The sequence below is a fragment of the Myotis lucifugus genome, unplaced genomic scaffold (genome assembly GCF_000147115.1).
Source record: "Myotis lucifugus unplaced genomic scaffold, Myoluc2.0 scaffold_2, whole genome shotgun sequence".
NCBI lineage: Eukaryota > Metazoa > Chordata > Mammalia > Chiroptera > Vespertilionidae > Myotis > Myotis lucifugus.
In genome coordinates, this window is record NW_005871050.1 from 832,601 (window position 1) to 852,934 (window position 20,334).

At 40.2% G+C, this 20,334-nt stretch overlaps 1 protein-coding gene across 1 annotated transcript in view; it reads left to right on the forward strand.

Moving 5' to 3' along the window:
- The window catches only part of MCF2 (MCF.2 cell line derived transforming sequence), a 121,766-nt gene that overhangs the window by 24,443 nt on the left and 76,989 nt on the right, over nucleotides 1-20,334 (forward strand). The window contains 2 exon segments of the mRNA XM_023757085.1: nucleotides 17,519-17,587; nucleotides 17,875-17,895. Coding sequence (XP_023612853.1) covers nucleotides 17,519-17,587; nucleotides 17,875-17,895 — 90 coding nt within the window.

A 20,334-nucleotide genomic window follows, 5' to 3' on the forward strand; every position in this document is an offset into this window, starting at 1 on the left:
CCCTAACTCCCCCCCCTCACTGACCTGGTCGCCCCTAACTGCCCCCACCCTGCTGGCCTGGTCGCCCCCCAACTGCCCCCCCCCCAGCTGGCCTGGTTGCCGCACGCAGCCTGCTTGTTCAGTCGTTTGGGTTGTCCCTCACTAACTCCCCTGCCAGCCTGGTTGCCCCATGCAGCCTGCCTGTTCAGTCGTTTGGTCATCCCTCACTAACCCCCTGCTGGCCTGGTCACCCCACGCAGCCTGCTTGTTCAGTTGTTTGGTTGTCCCTCACTAAGCCCTCTGCTGGCCTGGCCGTAGGCAGCCATCTTGTGAGGGCATGAGGGTTAATTTTCATATTACCTCTTTATTATATAGGATATGTGGTGAGATTAGGTATGCTTAGACTCTTTGATGACACTTAAAATTAATATATGTGTATTTGAGGGACATATTTGAGTTTGCAATTACAAGCCAGATCATGTGATTAATCACAGATCAAAAAGCAGCAGCCCTGTTTTTATTTGCCATTTGTTCTTGTCAGTTTAAAAAAGAGGGTCAGTTTTGCTTCCTTAGTTGACACATTCCAAGGACCATTAAAAAATGTGTGTTCTGGCCCTAGCTGGCTTGGCTCAGTGGATAGAGCATCAGCCTGCGGACTGAAGGGTCCCAGGTTCGATTCTGGCCAATGGCACATGCCTGGGTTGCGGGCTCAATCCCCAGTGGGGGGTGTGCAGGAGGCAGCCAATCAATGATTCTCTCTCATCATTGATGTTTCTATCTCTCTCTCCTTCTCCCTTCCTCTCTGAAATCAATAAAGAAATATATTTTAAAAAATGTGTGTTCTGCATGCCTTATAAACTAAAGCAAACCATTTTAATTGGATTACCTTTGCAGATATTGTGTATTTAAAAATTAGGTTTTCTGAACCCAAGAAGAGATGAATAGCCACGAAATGGGAGATCTGACATTTAGTCATATGTCTAAATGGATATTGTGAGTTCTGACATTATTTTTATTTATTTATTTATTTATTTATTTATTTATTCTGTGAGTTCTGACATTAGAGGGTCATATTGTCTACTTTTAAAGCTTGTGCTTTAAATAGCTGCTCTCCAAAGACCTGATCTTATATAATAAAAGCCTAATATGCTAAGTGTCCAGTCGACTGGTCAGCCGTTCAACCAATCAAAGTGTAATGTGCTAATGATACGCTAAGGTCACTCAACCGCTTGCTATGACATGCACTGACCACCAGGGGGCAGGCAGTCTACCAGTCAACCAGTTGCTATGATGTGCACTGACTACCAGGGGGCAGATGCTTCAACTGGTAGGTTAGTTAGCTTGCTGCTGGGGTCCGGCCAATCAGGACTGAGCAAGATGGGCCAGACATGCCCTGGAGCCCTCCTGCAGTCCCTCCCTGGCTGGCCAACCTCCCGTGTCCCTCCCTGGCCCTGACCATGCATCGGTGGGGTCCCTCGGCCTGGCTTGTGCCCTCTCGCAATTCGGGACCCTTGGGGGATGTTGGAGAGCTGGTTTCGGCCCGATCCGGCAGGCCAGGCCGAGGGACCCCACTGGTGCATGAATATGAGCACTGGGCCTCTAGTGTTATAATAAAATCTTAAAAAGTGACTAATATTAATATTTACATGTTGGTAAGCTTAGAATTATCTAGTGGTGGCCATGTTTAGAATTATCTAGTGGTGGCCATGGCTATAGTGGTTATGGATTGTCATTTTGTCTTTACGCTAATGTTCATACGTGTCTCTGCTCATTTGCATTGCAGGTACTGAATGAGGATGACTTGGATGAGTAAAGTGATGCCCCTAGACTTACATTCCTTTTCCCTGACTTTCTACTGTTAAGGAATAATCGGGGACATTCAAAATTGTGGGATGAAGAACTTTTTAAAACTGTGCTTTCAGAGGGACCCTAGGAAACTAATTCTCAAATATATTTATTTTCATAACAGATAATGTAGATTTTTGAAGATGATGCCAATACAATTACAGTTTACTTTCAGTATTATTTTGTATTGGTTTCAGGTATACAGCATAGTGGTTAGACAGTTTACAAAGTGTTCCCCCTGATATTTCTAGTAGATGCTGATACATCTTAAAAGCCATAGTTCCAGCATTTTGCAAAGATTTTGTCAATTTTTATTGACTTTCAATTTTAAAAGACACATGATCAAGTCACTAAACAGAGCTTTAGCACTAGAGAATAGTAAGAAAAGGCTTCACACTAATGTTTTTCTTATCAGTGTGAGCATCCTCATAATTTCATATTGATTTAATGTGATTTTAAAGATGGAAGAGTGAACTTTCAAAATCAGCCATTTTTGGTACAATACTTAATATTTCCATATTTGTACACTATATGCATGCATATCTAATATAATAATAGTGTAATATGCAAATTAGCCAGGACGCTGTAATGTCACAACTGATCTACAAATGGTGGAGAGCTACAGGGGGGCAGGGCAGTGAGCTATGAGCCAGGAGAGCTACAGGAGGGCAGGGTAGCGAGCTACGAGCTGCGGAGAGCTACCAGCGGCAGTGGCCCGGGTAGCCAGCTGAGGCAAGTGGCAGCGAGCTACTCGTGCACAGATTCATGCTCAGGGCTACTAGTAAACACATAAACATCAGTGTTTGCAAGAGTTACAGAAATGAATCATTCTCTGTCTCTTGCAATATGTGTCTGCTCTGTGAAAAAATGAGTGAGCTCACTTGTGGATTGCTTCTATTCTTGGAAGCAGCTAAGAGTCCATAGACCTTAGTATAACATTGAGTCATGACCTGGAAATTGTGCTGAAAGTGAGTTCCAGGAGGTATTCAGCATAGGTTAGGCCATAAAACTATTTTTTTCTTTCATTTTTTTATACATCATCTGTTTTTATCAGTTTAGTACTCGATATCCTTTCTCTGTGCTCACAGCATCCTGGCTCAAAACTTTTGTAACACTTGGCTCTCTGCACTGTAATTGCCTCCTGTTCCTAAATGAAGAAACCCATGAGATCTGGGCCAATGTCCTCATCACTGCACAGTGCCTGGCATAAGATGGGAGTCTACCAGAGATTTGTTGAAAGAAAAAAAACATGAATGAGGAGAGTGGATGATAAATGACAAAGACACTTAAAGTTTTGTTGAACCATGGGTTCCTATTTTATATTCCTACTAGAGGCCCGGCACATGAAATTTGTGCCCGTGTATGGTCCCTAGGCCTGGCCTGCTATCAGGGCCATCTTCCCTGGCTGCCCCCAGCTGGCCCCACCCCCTGCCACCACCAGCCCCTGGTTCCCCTTTCACCATTGGGTGATTGGTGCCTGACCGCCAGGGGAAGGGACTAAGAAGTTGGCTGTTCCCGCCTGCTCGCTGGCCCCGCCCCTGCCACGGTCGCCCTCTGTGTGTGGGGCAATTGGCAGGGCGGGGCCTTGGCCTGACTCGGCCTGCATCCCCCGCCACCCACCCCCTGTTCCCTGTTCTCCATCAGGCGATTGGAGCCTGCCAGCCGGGGAAAGGGTCCAAGAGGTGGTCAGTGTGCCTCATAGTGATTGGTCCAGTGGTCGTTCTGGTTGTTCTTCCGTTAGTGTCAATTTGCATATTACCCTTTTATTATGTAGGATTTTCTCCCTCCATCCACTTTTCCTCTCATTTCCCATCTTTCCCTAGAGTTCTGTTTCAGGCTACCTGGGGGTAAAATCATTCCACAGTTCCTTCCTTCAAAGCCCAATTTAAAGGTTGAGCATCTGAGGACAGCAAGATTCGTGAATGCACTTCCCTGAGTTGGAACCTATTCATTGTTATGTGCTGTGTTACTGTGGTAAAACAATGTTGAATGCCTAGTAGATACTCAGGCAATACATCCAAATTTTTGATTTAACATTATACAAGTCTTTAACGCAACTTCAGAGTTCCTGTAATTTTTGTTGCCCCAACTAACTGATCCATTATTTTAGAGTCTAAATTATTTTAGACTGTGTAAAGTCACTGTACTTACTCTTCAGATCTATTAGGGTAAAACTACATGATATGTTTTCTTTCAGTGATTGCTAAAACAGTTTTTTTAAAAAAATTTTTATCCTCACAAGAGGATATTTTTCCATTGATTTTTAGGGAGAGTGGAAGAAAGAGGGAAAGACAGAGAGAAATGTCGATGTGAGAGAAACACATTGATTGGTTGCCTCCTGGACATGCCCAACCAGGGCCAGAGGTGCGGAGGAGCCTGCAACCGAGGTACATGCCCTTCACTGGAATCGAACCCAGGACCCTTCGGTCCACAGGCCAACACTCTGTCCACTAAGCCAAACCAGCTAGGGCTAAAACAGTTTTTTTTTTTAAAAATCCTCACCTGAGGACATGTTTATTGATTTTATATAGAGAGGGAGAGACAGAAAAAAAGAAACATCAATCGGAAAGGTAAACATTGATTGGTTGCCTACCATACACATCCTGACTGGGGCTTGAACATACCACTCAGGTATGTGCCCTGACTGGGAATCGAACCCACAACCTTTTTGGTGTACAGGACGACACTCCAATGAAGTGATCTACCTGGTTTGGGCCACTAAAATAATTTTTAAGGTGTTCTTTCAAAATAGATACTTTATGACCCTCAAACTTCAGAGGGAAGGCAGTGGAGGGAGGGGAGAGGGTAAGAGATCAACCAAAGGACTTGTATGCATGCATATAAGCATAATCAATGGACACAGACACTAGGGGGGTAAGGGCATGTACTGGGGGGTGAAGGTGGCTGGGGAGAGGTCAATGGGGGAAAAAGGAGACATATGTAATGCTTTAAACAATAAAGAACTTAAAAAATAGATGTTTTATGAAAAAAGAAATCTGTGGTAAAAGCCAAGGCCAAAACCAAAACATATCTATAGTGATTATGTTGTTAAACATATAGGTCCTTGCTAATGTTGATTTTTTTAAAAGTTGATGCTTAACTGGTGGGTATAAAAGATTATCTTACTGTCCTTGACATTGCATTTCACACATTACAAATGCACTGAAGATCTCTTCAGATGTTTATTGGCCATTCCTGTTTCTTCTGTGAAATGCCTGTGTGTTATTTTTCCCCCATTTTTCTACTTAGTGGTTTGTCTTTTTTAAAATTAACTTAGAATCTTTTATATATTCTTGATAGTATTTGTTTGTAACTTATATGTATTATAAATATCTATACACAATTTGTGGCTTGTCTCATTTTTTATGGTGTCTTTGGATGAAAACAAAATTTTAATTTAATGTTGCCTAAATTATCAGTCTTTTCCTTTATGGTTTGTGTTTCTTGTATCCTAATTAAAAAATTCTATCCTACCCACAGGCCATACAGATATTCTCCTGTATTTTCTCTGATGTGATCCTAATGCTGTAGGCTTTGAATCTTCTCTAGTGCATGACCATTAAAATCAAATTGTAAGTCACCTGGGAATTAGCAGATGCCCGGGGGCAATGACTGTTCTTAGTTGTCTTATTTCTCAGGACATTTGCCCTAGTAGTGGTTTTGACCTCTGAGAATTTCCTTGTCTTTTTTGCCAGCTCAGCCATGCATTAAAAAGGCTTTAAATTTATTTTTCCCACTATGTTTTTGTGTTTTGTAGCAGGAAGGTTTTTCAGGATTTTCAGTCCCCATTGTGACCAATAAGAGAAGCTCTTCCATGTTTTTTAGACTTGAAAGTTCAATTTTTATATTCAAATGTGATGTATTTTAAGAGTGTTCCTTGTATATAAGACCTGATATATGGCTAAGGAACCATAGTCTGATTCCCCTATTTGCAGATGAACTGAAAGATGGGAATGGTATTCTGGCTGCCATTTATCCCTCCCTCCTTTGCCCTCTTTTACCTCTGCCTGTCCCCCTTTTCCTCTTGAAGCAGTTGTGACTCGGGAAGGTGAGAATTAAAATCTTTGCATAAGCATAATGCTAATTCATTGTCTGCCACTACCTGGATGCTTACTTGTACACTGAATATTTTGAATTATGATGTTATTTTTTTTTATAACAATGGCTAATACTTATTGAGCATTTACCATATACTAGGCACTGTTCCAAGTGTTTACATGTATTAACAACTTTAACATTACAGTAACCCCATGAAATAGGTATTATCATTTCCCCCATTTTACCAGTAAATGAAACTGAGACACAGAGAGTTGATGCAAGCTTGTCCAATGCCATAAAACTTGTGAGCTGGAATTGGAATCCAGGCAAGCTGTCTCTGGAGCATGCACTCAAAAATACTATGCTAATTACCTCTATAAGAAAGACTTATTTATGTTAAAAAATTAGATTTTTTAAAAATATGTTTTTATTGATTTCAGAGAGAGGAAGGGAGAGAGATAGAAATATTGATTGGCTGCCTCCACCACACCCCCTACTAGGCATCAAGCCAGCACCCAGGCATATTCTGACTGGGGATTGAGTCAGCAACCTCCTGATTGCATGGGGTGATGCTCAATCACTGAGCAACACTGGCCGAACAAAAAAGAATTTTATGAGTATAAATCATTCAAAATAACATCCAAATATATTACAGTGGTTCTCAACCTTCCTAATGCCGTGACCCTTTAATACAGTTCCTCATGTTGTGGTGACCCCCAATTTCATTGTTACAAATTGAACATAATTAAAGCATAGTAATTAATCACAAAAACAATATGTAATTATATATGTGTTTTCTGATGGTCTTAGGCAACCCCTGTGAAAGGGTCATTTGACCCCCAAAGGGGTCGCGACCCACAGGTTGAGAACCGATGAAATATAACAATCATGTTAACTTATTCTGTGATATCATTGTGGTTTATCTTTATGCTCAACCTTCATCTTTTTTCTTTAACATATATTTCTAAAACTTGAGCTCCCTTCTATTTTTTTTCATGATTAAATTCATTGGGAAGGAGAAATGCAGAAAGTACATCGTATGCTCAAATGAACATTTTTGTTGCAAACCTCACTTTCCTTTACTTATTTTTTTTGTAACAGTTCTATTGAGATATAATTCACATACCATACAATTTACCCATTTGAAGTGTAACATTCAATGTTTTTATTAGCACATTCGCAGATTGTAACCATCACTGCAATTGGTTTTATGACATTTTATCATTCATAAAAGATACCCTGTGCCCTTCAGCGGTCAGTCCCCAATCACCCCATACCCCTATTTTTAACCAACCACTAAACTACTTTCTGTCTCTCTCTATATATGTCTATTATGGATATTTCATATAAATTAAATAAAAATTTGTCACTTCTTACACTTAGCAAGATATTTAGCAATATCTTTTCAAGATTCATTTATGTTGTTGTGTGTATCAGTCCTTTGTTACTTTTTTTTTGTCAAAAAATATTCCTTTGTACGGATATACCACATTTTGTTTATCCATCCTTCAGTTGATGGGCACTTTGTTGTTTTCACCTTTTGATTATTCTGAATAATGCTATTAACATTCATGTACAGGTGTAGACGTATGTTTTCATTTTGGGGGGTACATACCTAGAAGTAGAATTGCTCAGTCATATGGTAACTTTTTAACTTTTTGAGGAATTGCACAGCTGTTTTACACAGGGGCTGAATCATCTTGTATTCCCATGAACAGTGTATGAAGGTTCTAATTTTTCCACATACTTACTAACACTTGTTATTGTCCATTTTTTTATTACAGCTATCTCCATGGGTGTGAAGTGTGTATCTCGCTGTTTTAATGTGCATTTCATAATGACTAAATGATGTTGAACATCCTTGCATGTGCTTATTGGCCATTTTTATATCTTCTTTGGAGATGTGTCTATTCAAATCATTTGTCCATTTCAATTGTTATTTGCTCTTTTATTATTGACTAGAGGCTTGGTGCACAAAAATTTGTGCATTGGGGGGGGGGTCCCTCAGCCCAGCCTGTGCCCTCTCGCAGTCTGGGACCCCTCGGGAGATGGCCACCTGCTGACTTAGGCCCGCTCCCCGGGGGATTGGGCCTAAGCTGGCAATCAGACATCCCTCTGGCAGCCCGGAAGCCTCGGGGGATGTCCACTTGCCAGCGGGGAGCAGGCCTAAGCTGCAGTCTGACATCCTTAGTGCTGCTGAGGAGGCGGGAGAGGCTCCCATCACCACCGCTGTACTGGCAGCCATCAGCCTGGCTTGTGGCTGAGCAGAGCTCCCCTGTGGGAGCGCACTGACCACCAGGGGGCAGCTCCTGCATTGAGCGTCTGCCCCCTGGTGGTCAGTGTGTGTCATAGTGACTAGTCATTCCCATTCGTTCTGCTGTTAGGGTCAGTTTGCATATTACCCTTTTATTATATAGGATAGAGGCCTGGTGCATGGGTGGGGGCTGGCTGGTTTGCCCTGAAGGGTGTCCCGGATCAGGGTGGGGGTCCCGCTTGGGTGCCTGGCCAGCCTGGGTGAGGGGCTGATGGGTGTTTGCAGCTGGTCACACCCCTTTCAGGGTGGGTGTCCCCACTGGGGTGCCTGGCCAGCCTGGGTGAGGAGCTGATGGCTGTTTGCAGGCTGGTCACACCCCCTTCAGGGTGGGGGTCCCCACTGGGGTACGTGGCCAGCCTGGGTGAGGGGCTGATGGCTGTTTGCAGGCTGGTCAAGCACCCCCCCCAGTGGGGACCCTCACCCCATGGAGGTTTGGCCAGTCTGGGTGAGGGGCTGCCGGCTGTTTTCAGGCTGGCCATAACCCTTTAGGGTGGGGGGGTCCCCACTGGGTTGCCTGGCCAGTCTGGGTGAGGGGCTGAGGGCCGTTTTCAGGCTGGCCAAGCCCCCAGGTGACGGAAGCTCCCAACCTCTCCTTTTTTTCTTTTTTTTTTTATTCTGGGATTTATTTACCTTCTATAATTGAAACTTTGTTGCCTTCAGTGGAGCTCAGAGCCGGCCGCGGCAGGTGGGAAGCTTGGCTTCCTCCATCCCTGGAGCAACCAAGCCTCCTGCTTGCTCCAGCTCCGTGGCCACGGCTGGCTGAAAGCAGGTATCTGGGGTTTATTTATCTTCTGTAATTGAAACTTTGTTGCCTTCAGTGGAGCTCAGAGCCGTGGCAGGCAGGAAGCTTGGCTTCCTCCATCACTTGAGCAACCAAGCCTCCTGCTTGCTCCAGCTCCGTGGCCACGGCTGGCTGAAAGCAGGTATCTGGGGTTTATTTATCTTCTGTAATTGAAACTTTGTTGCCTTCAGTGGAGCTCAGAGCCGCGGCAGGCAGGAAGCTTGGCTTCCTCCATCACTTGAGCAACCAAGCCTCCTGCTTGCTCCAGCTCCGTGGCTGCCGGCTGCCATCTTGGTTGGGTTAATTTGCATATAGTCGCTCTGATTGGCTGGTGGGCATGGCTTAAGGCATAGCGAAGGTACGGTCAATTTGCATGTCTGTCTTTTATTAGATTAGATTAGTAAGTGTTCTTTATGTTCCTTATTCCTTAGCGGATAATTCACAAATATATTCTCCCTTCTTGTGTATTATATTTTTACTTTCTTGTTAGTGTCCTTTGAAACATAAAAGTTTAAATTTTGACAAAGCCAAAATTTATGTGTTTTTTTCTATTGTTGCTTTGATTTTGATGTCATATATATGAAGGTTTTGCTTAATGCAAGGTCACAAAGATTTATTCTTTTATTTTAAGAATGTTATTGTTTTAGGTCTTATATTTCAATATTTGATCCACTGTGAGTTTTTTTTATGGTGTAAAATAGGGGTTCAACTTCATTCTTTTGAATGTGGATATCCTGTTGTCCCATTACCATTTGTTGAAAAGGCTATTCTTTCCTCATTGAATTGTCTTGTACTTGTTAAAAAATCAATTGACTTTAGATACATGGGCTAATTTTGGGACTCTCAATTCTATTCCATTGATCTTTATGTCTATCATTAAAGGCCCAGTGCACAAAATTTTGCATGGGGGGGGGGGGTCTCTCAGCCCGGCCTGCATCCTCTTGCAATCCGGACCTGTTGGGGGATGTTGGGCCTAAACCGGCAGTTGGACATCCCTCTCGCAATCCGGTACACTGCATGCACCAGTGACCATACTTTTCATACAGGTGAAAGGCATCTTGCTGTTTTATGGGCAGATACATTTTTTTCCCCTGATTATAAAAAGTAGTACATAACACGATCCTTCTGAGGCAGTAGTACCATTTTCCCCATCTTATGGGTGGAAAAACTGAAGCAGAGAGAAGTTAAGTAATTGGCTTTGTCACACAGTTAAAAGTGTCAGAATCAGGGCTGACCACAAAATGTGCAAGCCAGAGTCCATGCATGTCATCGCTGCATCATCCTGTTTTTTCAGTGTTAGAGTAGCCTTGCCAGGTTTTACTTTTTAAATCTAAGAGACTGTTCCCAATATATAGGGTAGGGTCCCTAGGCCTGGACGGTGATCAGGGCCATCTGTGGGGCGTTGGGCGGGCAGGGTGATTGGGGGGCCTCCACTGGCACCCACTGATTGCCTCCCTCTCGGGAGGGGGGGGGCAGCTCCTGCATTAAGCATCTGCCCCCTGGTAGTCAGTGCCCATCATAGCGACCAGTCATTCTGCTGGTCATTCCACCATTCAGTCAATTTGCATATTAGGGTTTTATTATATAGGATTATGCCACTACTACTCTGTCTTATTTATTATTGTAGCTTTGGAAGTATGAGTCCTCAAACTTTTCATTTTTTTTCAAGACTGTTTTGGTTAATCTGTCTCCCATGCATTTCTATATAAATTTTGGGATCAACTTGTCAATTTCTGGAGGGAAAAAAATCCAGCTAAGATTATGAGAGGGATTGCTTAGAATCTGTATACAATTAAGGGAATATTGCCACAGGAGTAGTTAAAAAATGGGGACTATATATGGCCATGAATGTTGGATGGGTTTCCATTTAATTAGATCATCCTTACTTTCTTTCAATGTTTTGCAGTTTCAGAGTATAAGTTTTGCACAATACAATTACAATTGATTTTTGTATATTGATCTAATATATTATATATTCTTGCTGAACTTGTTTTATTGTATGTGTGTCCCTGTGTGTGAATTCCTTAGCATTTTGTAAATACAAGATCATATTGTAAATACAGATAGTTTCACTTCTTTCTTTGGGGAAGTGATTGTGTTTTGGGAATCCTCAAGACTACCTCAGGTTTGATGACTTATTAGATGGACTCACAGGACTCATATATTCGTACTCATAACTAGTATTTATTACAACAAACAGACACAAAGCAAAATCTTAGAATAGTACTCAAACCAAGTTTTATTTGGAGTTTATAACACAAAAGAGGGGCTTTCCATTTCCCTTCCCACAGGCTTTGTGTTGTATAGGTGCTTATAAACAACTGGAGCCATAGAGAACTTTCAGTGAATTGCATGAAGCTACACCAAAAATTGGTAGTTAATTGATTGTAGGGTCTACCAATTTCTACATCCCTGCTTTTCTGTTGTAAGAGTTGCTTGCTTGGAAAATACCTTTGTGTTAAGTCAGTGATCCTGGATCAAAGACATTCCAGAAGCTTGCTCTCCTCTGAAGGCCTGCAAAGTTCTCCACTTTTAGCTTCTAGTCTTGCTTTCTGGTTTTAGCTAGACTTGCCCACGCTCTAAATTCAAACCATATCAGGCCATATATAGTCCCCTATTTTTTTAAACTACTCCTGTGGCAGTGTCTAGTATCTTTTATCTAGAAAGTCCTCCTCTATCCCCCTGTCCATATATTTGAATCCTAATAAATTGTCAAGGCCCCGCTCAAATGTCACATCATCTATGAAAACTTCCTTTTTCTCACTCTCTTATTTTTATAATTTCTCTCCTCCCTATACCCTATATTGTGTATTTCTGATTTAGCACATACTATAGGCTATATTATGGTGAGTTGTTTATGTCATAGCTTCTGTTAAATTTTAAAGCTTTTTAAATTGAAAAGCTATTCATATTCCAATGGGCCACAGCAACTAACAGAGAGGAGCAAATAGAAACCCAGTGGTTTGCTGAATTGAATTACAATGGATTGGAAGGAGGTCTGGTAGGTTGTTAACAGAGGGAGGATTTAGCAAAAATCTTGCTTTTCTTTTGTTAGTACAAAATTATGTGTCTTTCATATTGTAACTTTATTGCAGAACAAAGTGCTGCATAGTTTGTTCTGCTGTAGTTTAGTGGGAATTAATTTTGTGATGGTTTCACAATTACCCGTTTATTTGTTTCACTTTTAAAAGCATAACACATATCAAGACATCACTTCAATTTGTTGCATGTGCTAAATCATTATTGTTTACAGATGGGCTAGTGTATCTGACATTCATGTTGAAAGGGAAAATTATACTCCTAGAATTCCATCTGCCTTGCAGCAGGATTTAGGACTCAAAACAAAACCTAGTTTTATCTGAATCATGCACATCAGCAATAGCGAACGTTCAAAGAGGTGATTACTAAAAGTAAGCACGATTGTTAAGAATTTCAGGCTGTAAAAATAATGGTGTTTCTTTCAAAAATGTTTATAAACATTCTTGATATGGTGTGTGATGAAATTCTTGCTCAAAGAAAATGGGAGGTATGGAGTCATATCTAGTTAGTAAGTTGCATTAGAGCTAATTGAATGTATTCTTCCGAGTGCACAGTTTTGATTGCCTGTCTGTGGTTAGAGAACCAAATAGGTGACACCATAAAAGAACTTCTAAAAAACATTTACTAGATTCCACCTTGTGTCTAAACTGTGGCTGGTGCCTGGTAATTTTCCAGTATGAATTTCTTGAATGAATAGGTACATGAATGGGAGCTTGTTTCCTCATCTGTAAGAGGAGGGTTTTAATATCCACTTTGAAGGATTATTGTTAAGACCAGAAAAAATGTATAGAAACTGCTTTATGCAGTGCTTCACAGGTTGTTTATAAGCCATAGCTCCACAAATGACATGTATTGCTAATCATTTACTATGCTTTCCCCTGTTCTCATATTGGTGGTGGCAGTGGGTTGAGTGCTATGGGAGAGACTGTATTCGACTGGTTGACATTTCCTTTATTTTCCTTTCTATTTTATTTGTGCTGCATCTTTGCCTCTTATTTTTTGGAAAACTTAAGAATAGAGGTATTTGCTGTTTTATTCAGTTTGTTTGCCTTGACAAAATGCATGTGTGTGCATCATGGTTCAGGACTCCTGTTCATTTTCATATGAACAGAAACCCCTGGGAAGGGATACATATACACGAGAGCGTCACTGTGAAATAAAGCTCAAGGGTTGGAGATATTGCTGGAATATGGAGTAAAAATGCTTTCTAAAAAATGAGAATGCTAATGGATGCCAATTTACTTTCTAAACTATAATTTTCCCTGTGGGAGTCATTAATAAACTCAGTAGTATTGAAATTCCTTGGAATGGTAATATATGCCAAAACCATGGAGGCATAGACTCTTGGATAAGTGGTACATAAAATATCATTTATTCCAGTCCAACTACACGCTTGATTGTCCTCTCTAGCTTCCTTGCCACAGAGATGCTCAGACTTAGTTAAAATGAACTCTAATAATGGTAGGGAAGGGTTTCTCTGTATACCATAACCATCATTTCATCTAAATTTTCTAGAACAAAGTGCTTCTTCACCTGGAGTCTCTATAGTTCTCTTATTCTCCTCCCCTCCCCTCTCTCTCAAAACCAACCAGCCAACCAATGAAACACTCAACCAACCAAACAAACAACAAACAAATGGGTATGTAATCAAATAGTTTTGGGAAACATTGCATACATAGCTCACACACACAAGGAGTTGCAATGCTTGTATGTGTATTTGCTGGGGAATTTTTCAGTATATTTAACCCCAATATTTCACAAAACTTACTTGATCATGAACCTTTGCTTTTACCTAGAACACCTGTTTATAACTTACAACAGTAGTTGGCATATAGTAGGTGCTCAATAAATCTTTGTTTAAAAAAGTTAAGGAATGTAAAATTTTTAAAAACGATATAGGGTACCTTGTATAAAGATGACAAATGTTCTCTATCTCTGCAAGTGACACAAACAAAATTGAATGGGTATACCTTCCTCCTCTGCGAACCATCCTAAATATTTATTTTGACACCTTTTAGGACTTAAACATTTCTTCATATTTGAAATTGGAGCTTGTGTCCTCTTTTTCACAACTACCTTTCATTTTCTAGAAGAAATATTAGTGATAACTTCACAATAAAAGCTTGTTTCTTTTGCTTCCTGATCAATCTATGGAATGAATGAATTGGCAAGCACTGTTCTTGTCTTTTGTTTTCAGTTGTGCCTGATTGTGTTTTTTATTTTACAAGCACGTGGTTCTTCGGTAAGGCTCTTAAATGAAAAGCTGCTACAGGTGGGTGTTTTTGAGGGTGTTTGTCAGATTACCTATTGTCTTAGTGCCTCTTTTTTGGCTTCTCAACTGGCCTTTTTGGGGTTTAGCAACTAGTCATAAGTAAAGAGAATGCATGCTTTTCATTTGTAAGTAATTGAGCTTCCTACCTGGGACAGCTTGACAACCCTCCTATCAAATGTGAATCTAGCCAACAAGGAACATGCTGTAATGTGGACTTCATCCAGCGTTTGCTTATTTCAGGCTTTTCACTTATTATGCTCTGGAGTAAAAGAGTCTAAAGGGTTAGCAAAAGGAACACTATAAATCATATTTGTTCTTTTGTATTTCAGTAGTAAATCTGTGCAGAAATTCAAGAACATCAGATACAAAGCGGAGTGGAACTCAGAGTACTGACTTTGGATAAAGTTGACACTATTTCTTTTTTGTAGCTCCTCACTGATAACCTGTATCTTCTGTTTCCTCTCATGTGTTATCTCCTCTCTCTTCAGTCTGTTTCTGGCTCATGTCTTTATTATTTCTAAAAATAATATCAACTTCTCTCTTAGTTATTTCATCCTTTTTCATTGGTATGGAAATGTTATTTTGTTGGCTCAGTTGTGGAAGACATTTTACAATAGAAACATCAGTATGTTTTTTCTTATATGTATGGATTTTACCCACCGCTGGATCTTATAGAATGTAAGGGGCCTTAGAAAGCATTTGTTGTATAGCCCTCACTTCTAAAATGGGGTAAGGAGAAGCATGGATCAGATCCTCAAACCTCAGAGGGAAGGTAGGGGAGGGTGGGGGTAAGGAGGAGAGATCAACCAAAGGACTTGTATGCATGCATATAAACCTAACTAATGGACACAGATACCAGGGGGGTGAGGGCATGAGTGGAGGGGTGGGAGTGGGGAAATGAGGGGATAAGGACACATATGTAATACCTTAATCAGTAAAGAAAAAAATAAAATGGGGTAATGAGGTGAGGGGTAGGGAGTGACTTGCTCAGGATCACAGAGCAGCTCTCTGACAGAGCCAGTACTAAGCCCAGGGCCTCCCACTCCCAGTCCTTGGCCTTTTATTTTATGCCAGATATCTCTTTCATTACATAAATGGATTAAAAAAATTTAGATTAAATGGACATCTTTCTGTACCTATGTAGGAACCCAAATGGTGTGGGAGAAACGAAGTTGCAGATATTAGTACTTCTGACATCTGACATAAAATTCATCAATTTATCTTTTACTGATCAAAGCAGGGATGGATTTGAATTTCATTATGTAGGAATATTTTAATGCCTAATGATCTTATTTATTTGTTTATTTATTTAATAAACATCTTGTTTTTTATCTTTTAAAAATATGTTTTCATTGATTTCAGAGAGAGGAAGGGAGAGATAGAAACGTCAACCATTGATCGGCTGCCTCCTGCACACCCCTACTGGGGATCAAGCCTGCAAACGGGCATGTGCCCTGACTGGAAATCAAACCATGACTCGTGGTTGACACTCAACCACTGAGCCACATCAGCCAGGCCTAATGCTCTTATTTAAATGGCAGGAAGCATTTGGGGCATTGCCACTTTTACAGGCCTTGAAGGGCAGAGAGAGTTCTAGTCCTCTTTGCATTATTCCCATTCTTACCCTTCTTCCATGTCTCCATGTCTAAAAATGTCAATGTGGGACACATATTTGTGGCTGACAGAAACACATTCTTTTATCTGAGGAAACATGTAACATTTTTTGGATATAAAGACACAACAATGTGGAAGTGTACTCCTTGGCCTGGGACATACCAGGAGCCTCATTTTAAAAACATTACAAGACATTTTTTGGAATTGATTTGTATGTCCTGATAAATTGCAGATTTTTAATGGCATAGATCTTATGAAAATAAATTTGTCAATTAATTGCTTTATGTTTCAATTGGGGGAGGATGAGGGGTGGGTCATTCTGTAACAGATACCCTATTCAGGTGTCTAGTGTGGACCCATCGAGGATTTGTTTTTGTAATGCTGTTGAGCAGGGTTTACCCTGATAAACCACATCCATATTGTATGACTTGAGGAGCACTAAGAAGAGTAATGTGTCATCTGCCTGACACCACCAGAGACTAGGTCTTTGAATGCCTTTTGTATCAGAGACAAGTGGAAAATATGGCTTCTATAAGAGGTGTGAAACCACAGGCATTAAAACCAATAATCCAAAATAGCCTAGTTTGATGACCTGTTTACTTTTAAAAAGTTATTCTTGCTCATGGACCAGAGGCAGGTAGTGGACTTTGATTTTTGGCTCCTATATAGAGTTCACTAGAATTGAACATTAGAAATCAGCACTTAAGATCAGGGACAACTAAAACATATTGAACAATGAGTGCGTGGATATTGTTCTGCTGTAATGATCAAAGGTGAGTTAATATGATACTATTTATAAAAGACCTATTATTATGTCAGGTATTTTGCATTTAGTTGGCACAGCACCCTGTGAGGTAGATGCTATTATGCCCAGTTTACAAGTGAGTAAACAGGCTCAGAGAGCCTAAGTAACTTGCACTTGTTTGTACAGCCTGTAAATGCAACAAATTGAGATTTGAATTCAGGTCTGTCTGACTCAAAAGCCACATGTTTCACTGTACTTACTCTCCAACTCTTTTCCTGACTTATAAAATGGGATAACAATAATACTTTCCTTTCAGGTTATTTTAAGGATTTAATAAGATAAGAGATCTGAGAAGTGATTTGTAATTTCTAATAAAGTTTTGTGGCATAAAAGGCATCACCAGAAGTAGAAGATAGTTTGATAGTGTCTCCGTGACTATCTACCTTAGTGCCTCCATGGCTATATACCTTTAAATATGCAGGGTGTCCCAAAAATGTGTACACACTTTGAATAATTATTAATTCCAATATGTTAAATCTGAAAATAAAGAAACATCAATTGTGCTCTCAAAAATGTATGTGTATACATTTTTTAGGGACATCCTATATATTCAGAGTTTTGACCTTTGCCCCTGGCTTTCTGGCAAATGAGAGTAGTTTATATCCTGGGCATAGATTCTGAGAACTAAGACACTGGTCCTATTTAGTGATGTTTTCAACAGTGAGATTTCCCTGCCATGTAGCTGAAGAGTAAAGAAGGGAAGATCAGCAACATGTCTGTGGACACAGATCTGTGGGACCCCTGGAGTTCTTTTTAGCACAATGTGCAATCATGTGTATGGTTCTAGCTGAACTTTAACATATATGTTGTTTCTCTTTCTATTTGTCATAGATTCCGAGCTGCATCTCTGTGTAAAGGACATCAGTCATTTCTTAATGCAAGACATTGCATTTTTGTCCGGTAAGCAGACTTTTACATATATTTAGATGAGATAAATGTATGAATCTATTAGCAAAGTTAGTTTGGTCCTTATTAGTGTGTGTGTGTGTGTGTGTGTGTGTGTGTGTGTGTGTGTGAGAGAGAGAGAGAGAGAGAGAGAGAGAGAGAGAAACACTATTTTAATAAACACTTATACATTGTGTAAATAGTTGCTAAAAATGGACATTTAGAGAATAATTGGAGGTTTTTCAATACATTTAGATATGTGATTAAAACCAATGTTACCACCTTTGTGTATTGACTTTCAGCTAAGTCTTTCGAAGTTCATGGTAAGTGAAAGTAGAATATATCTCCTAAGTGGATGCTGGCTGGGTTAGAGGGTGGCAACTATGGTGGCATATTTGAGATTTTCACCTCCACTGTACTCTGATTACTTAAATGTTTATTACTAATTCTGTCAAGCCACTCACCTAATCAAGTAGCACGTACTAAGTTGTTTTTTTTAGGATTTCATTTACACATGATAAAAGTTGTTTACTTTTCTAAAATATATATCTGCATTTGTATATGTATATGCATTTGTATATAATTAAAAATTATTTTAAATTATTGTTTAAAGTATTACATAAGTCTCCCTTTTGACCCAGTGACCTTTCCCCGGCCACCCCCACCCCCCAGCACATGTCCCCACCCCTCTATTGTCTGTGTCCATTGGTTATGCTCACATGCATGCATAAAAGTCCTTTGGTTGATCTCTTACCCCCTCACTCCCCACTTTCCCTCATAGATTGGACAGTCTGTTCGATGCTTCTAAAACTCTGGTTCTATTTGTTATTGTTTTTTTCTTTATTGATTAAGGTACTACATATGTGTCCTTATCCCCCCATTGCCCTCCCACCCCCCACTCTTGCTCTTACCTCCCTGGTGTCTGTGTCTGTTAGGCTTATATGCATGCATACAAGTCCTTTGGTTGATCTCTCCCCCTTACCTCCACCCTCCCCTACCTTCCCTCTGAGGTTTGATGGTCTGATCAATGCTTCTCTGTCTCTGGATCTGTTTTTGTTCATCAGTTTATGTTGTTCATTATATTCCACAAATGAGTGAGATCATGTGATATTTATCTTTCTCTGACTGGCTTACTTTGCTTAGCATAACACTCTCCAGTTCCATCCATGCTGTTGCAAATGGTAAGAATTCCTTCTTTTTTACCGCAGTATAGTATTTCATTGTGTAGATGTATCACAGTTTTTTTTTAACCCACTCATCTGCTGATGGGCACTTAGGCTGTTTCCAAATCTTAGCTATTGTAAATTGTGTTGCTATGAACATAAGGATATATAGGAGTGCATATATCCTTTCTGATTGGAGTTTTTGATTTCTTGAGCTATAGTCCTAGAAGTGGGATTACTGGGTCAAATAGAGGTTCCATTTTAATTTTTTGAGGAAATCCCATACTGTTTTCCACAGTGTCTGCACCATTGTCTACATTCCCACCAGCAGAGCAAGAGGGTTCCTTTTTTCCCTCATCCTTGCCAGGACTTGTCATTTGTTGATTTGTTGATGATAGCCATTCTGATAGGTGTGAGATGGTACCTCATTGTTGTTTTGATTTGCATCTCTCAGATGATTAGTGACATGTTTTCATATGTCTCTTGGCCTTCTATATGTCCTCTTTCTAAAAGTGTCTATTTGGGCCCTTTGCCCATTTTTTGACTGGATTGTTTATCTTTCTTTTGTTAAGTTGTATGAGTTTCCTGTAAATTTTGGAGATTAAACCCTTATCGGAGATAACATTGGCAAATACGTTCTCCCATGCAGTGGGCTTTCTTGCTTTGTTGATGGTTTCATTTGCTGTGCAGAAGCTTTTTGTTTTTAATACTTTTTATTGATTTTTTACAGAGAGGAAGGGAGAAGGATAGAGAGTTAGAAACATCAATGAGAGAGAAACATCGATCAGCTGCCTCCTGCACACCTCCTACTGGGGATGTGCCTGCAACCAAGGTACATGCCCTTGACTGGAATCGAACCCGGGACCCTTCAGTCTGCAGGCCGACTCTCTATCCACTGAGCCAAACCGGTTAGGGCAGAAGCTTTTTATTTTGATGTAGTCCCATTTGTTTATTTTCTCCTTAGTTTCCATTGCCCTAGGAGCTGTATTGGTAAAGATATTGCTACGACAAATATCTGCTGTTTTGCTGCCTATAGCTTCTAAGTTTTTTATGGTTTCCCATCTTATTCTTAAGTCCTTTATTCATTTTGAGTTTATTTTTGTGTATGGTATAAGTTGGTGGTCTAGTTTCATTTTTTTGCATGTATCTGTCCAATTTTCCCAACACCATTTATTGAAGAGACTGTCTTGATTCCATTGTATGCTCCTGCCTCCTTTGTCAAATATTAAGTGAGCATAGTGGTTTGGATCGATTTCTGGGTTCTCTATTCTACTCCATTGGTCTATATGTCTGTTCTTGTGCCAATACCAGGCAGTTTTGAGAACCGTGGCTTTGTAATACAGGTGATAACTGGTATTGAGATCCCACCTACTTTGTTCTTCTTTCTCAAGATTGCTGCAGCTATTGGGGGTCTTTTTTTATTTCAGATGAATTTTTGGAGAGTTCATTCTAGGTCTGTGAAATATGCCATTGTTGTTTTAATGGGGAGTGCATTAAATCTATAGATTGCTTTGGGAAGTATGGACATTTTAATGATGTTGATTCTACCAATCCATATGTTCTTCCATCTGTTTATGTCTTCCTCTATCTCTTTTTTGG